General features: G+C 46.8%; 1 protein-coding gene across 1 annotated transcript in view; it reads left to right on the forward strand.

Moving 5' to 3' along the window:
* The window catches only part of LOC107554921 (serine/threonine-protein kinase LATS1-like), a 20,808-nt gene that overhangs the window by 3,578 nt on the left and 13,961 nt on the right, over positions 1-3,269 (forward strand). The window contains 1 exon segment of the mRNA XM_016237580.1: positions 973-2,472. Within this exon segment, the coding sequence (XP_016093066.1) occupies positions 973-2,472 (1,500 nt within the window).

Below are 3,269 nucleotides of genomic sequence, written 5' to 3' on the forward strand. Positions count from 1 at the left end.
TAATTCTTGTTATTTTCTAAATACTGTTAATTGAAAGGATTTGTTGTGGAGTGAGGGGAACTAAAATAGCCTAGCTATGTTTATTATAATGTTTGTAAACATTTCACTCGGCATTAGGCCTATTTCTGAATGAAACAATAAAATGCGACATACTTGACTTGCGTTTTTTCTCTCTCTAAAAAAACACATTTTTTATATACGTGTAGCGTATTTTAACCATGCAGCAAACCTTTTCTAAAATGTACATAATAAATGCCATTCTGGACATAGCTGTTAGCTATGGTAGAGTTCCAGGAGGGGGACTGAGCACCTCTGAAGCAGAGAATACTGTGTTATCATGAACTCAGAACTAACACCATTACATAAGCATTAACATAAGCAGATATTTCATGAAAAGAACAGTATGATGCATAGTAATTATGTGACAAAGAAATGTGCTCTTTACTGCTAGTTATTGCCCAAACTATACATGACTGAACAAGGTATGTTGGAAGATACAATGCAGCTTACTAAAATCTTGTAATAACTCCATCAGTATTTTAAACTTGGGGAAATGTCAGTAAAACAAATGTCACGCATTGTATTTACCTCCCAAAAGCCATTCGGTGTTAATAGCTTGTTACTTAGCTAGGGGGAAAAAATGACTCTAGAGAGGGGCATTTGTCTAAATATATCCCCTGTATTACATATTCATTATGTTTTTACTTAATCTGTTTCTGCTGTCTTATTTAAAGTAGGTTTAAACAAATACATTTTAAATAATTTTCTGACAGCCACCTTTTAATTGAAACATAATATCAGTAAGCATAAATGCTGCCTGCTGGAATTTAAATATTTGTATAGAACTCAGTGGCATATGTTTTATCTAAAAAGAAATGGCAATCAAATGAATAGTTTGGACTTCTTTAATATTATAATAATGTACCAACTGGCAGGGTTCCCTGTAAAGCTTTTTTTTCCTTAAAGGGATAGTTCACCTAAAATCTAAATAAACAGGATTGTTAAGAGGACTTGAAAAAATCTTCTCCGGTTCCTGTTGTTGATGTATGGATGCTTCCTCTAGGTCCATCCCAAATTCCACCGACAGTGTTGCGGCACCAAAGCTGGAAGGGTTCAAAGGAGTCTCTGGCCCCACAGCGACACAGTGCTCTAATGACTGATGGCATGATTTACCGTCCCAGTAGCCCTGGACCTCAAAGCGACCTCTCACGGCCTGCTACCTTTCCTCAAAATCTTGCCGCTGCAGCCAGCGGTCAACGAGTGAATCCTCCCCTCCCACGGCAGGTGCGTAGCATCACTCCTCCTCCCTCCTCATGGGACTCCAATCCCTCAACCAAGCGGTATTCTGGGAACCTGGATTACTTGGTGCCTCGGCTCTCTCCTGTGCCTCAGGGGCCCCGTCCCGATGGCTATATAAACCCTCCGTCCCAGGCACAGCGAGGGATCAGTCCGGTACCTGTGGGTAGGCAACCCATCATCATGCAAAGCTCCGGGGGCAACAAGTTTACCTTCCCTCCATCCTGGCCCCAGAATGGCAACATCCAAAGCGAGTATGTGGCCATTAATAGCAGTGGCCGCCAGCCACCACCACCTCCGTATCCCATGCACCAGACTAACAGACAGAGTCCCACGGCCCAGCAGATGCAATCCAGCGCTCTTGCTTCACCCTCAAACGGAGCCAACCTTCCCCCAAGCATGCTGGTGCCCAACCGCAATAGCCACAACCTTGATTTGTACAACCTTGGGGTACTACCCCAGGTCAGACCTCCTGTGCAGCAGCCTCAGACTTCCCCCGGTCACAGCACCAATCAGGACGTTCCTTCGTCATGGCCCCACAGCGTTCCAGGGCGCTCCAACTCCTTCACCAATGCCCAGCCCAGTGGACGTCAGTGCCCGTCTGTGCCCAGCTCTCAACCCTCCGGCACGACTGTCACCACCATTACACAGGCCCCCATTTTGCAGCCGGTAAAGAGTATGCGAGTTCAGAAGCCAGAGCTGCACACGGCCGTGGCCCCTACACACCCACCATGGATGCAACAGCCTCCGTCCTCTGCTTATCAAGATCCGTCTGCTTCCACAGCTGCCCCCGAAGTCCCGAGCTACCAAGGCCCACCTCCACCTTACCCTAAACACCTGCTACAGCAGCAGCCTCCACCGGGGTACGACCCCAACCCCGGCGCAAAACCCAGCAACAAAGAGGAGGATGGAGTGGACAACGACAATGACACTGACAGCACCTGCTCCAGCGAGCGCACTGAGGGCTCCGAGGAGCGCGAGAAAAAACAGATCACGACGTCTCCTGTGCCGGTGCGGCGTTGTAAACGCGACGAGGAGCGCAAGGGGGAAAGCGGAGTTCCCATGTACTCCCCACAGGCTTTCAAGTTCTTCATGGAGCAGCATGTGGAGAACATCCTGAAGAACCACCAGCAGAGGATCCGAAGGAAGAAGCAGTTGGAGAGCGAGATGCAGCGGGTTAGCATGCATTTCTTCACTGACACATCCTCTCATAATAGGGCCTTTCGCACCGCAGGAACCTTTTCATAGTACCAGAACTAATTGTGAAACTACCCACTTTTTGGCGTTTTCGTACCGCCAGAACTGGGAGTGATTTTAGTACCGGACTGCCTTTTTCGAGAACCAAATTAGCTCCTACTCCGGAGCAGGGTCTAACCAGCACAACTGGTACTAATCGTGACGTAAGTAAACATTGATTGGCCAAACGCGTATGAAAATGCCCTCACCCGCCATGATTTAAAATGCCGTCAAAACATACTGTAAACATTGTGTCAACTTATTTCGCAAGTATGGAGAACAGCGATAGATGGACGGACGCTGAAGTGCAGGCACTTGTAGCAAATGTAGCACTGCCAGTTGTCGTTGGAGATTCTTAGTCCTCCTTTCCGTTCTTTCAATCTCTTTACGTATACGTCGACTTTCCATGTCCATTATTGTGAAACCCGCGAGACACAACAAAAACACAGCTCTGATCACAGCGTCCTCCATCCTCCTGTTGTTAATGTTGTTCTTCTTTGTTTAACTTCCGCGCACAAATGACTTCACTGTCGACCGGCTTACGTCACTTCCTAGTACACACTCTCGGTGCGAATGCAACCCTTTAAATGGTACTGGGAAATAGTCCGCGCAAAATCGTCCCAGTACTTTAGTACCGTACATTTAGTTCTGGAACTAAAGCGGTGCGAAAGACCCTATAGAAACCTAGTAGCCAGAAAGAAAAGCTAACTTTTAAGAAAAACGTCAGACGTAGGCTA

Source organism: Sinocyclocheilus grahami, unplaced genomic scaffold (genome assembly GCF_001515645.1).
Source record: "Sinocyclocheilus grahami isolate Dianchi unplaced genomic scaffold, SAMN03320097.WGS_v1.1 scaffold519.1, whole genome shotgun sequence".
In the NCBI taxonomy this organism is placed as follows: domain Eukaryota; kingdom Metazoa; phylum Chordata; class Actinopteri; order Cypriniformes; family Cyprinidae; genus Sinocyclocheilus; species Sinocyclocheilus grahami.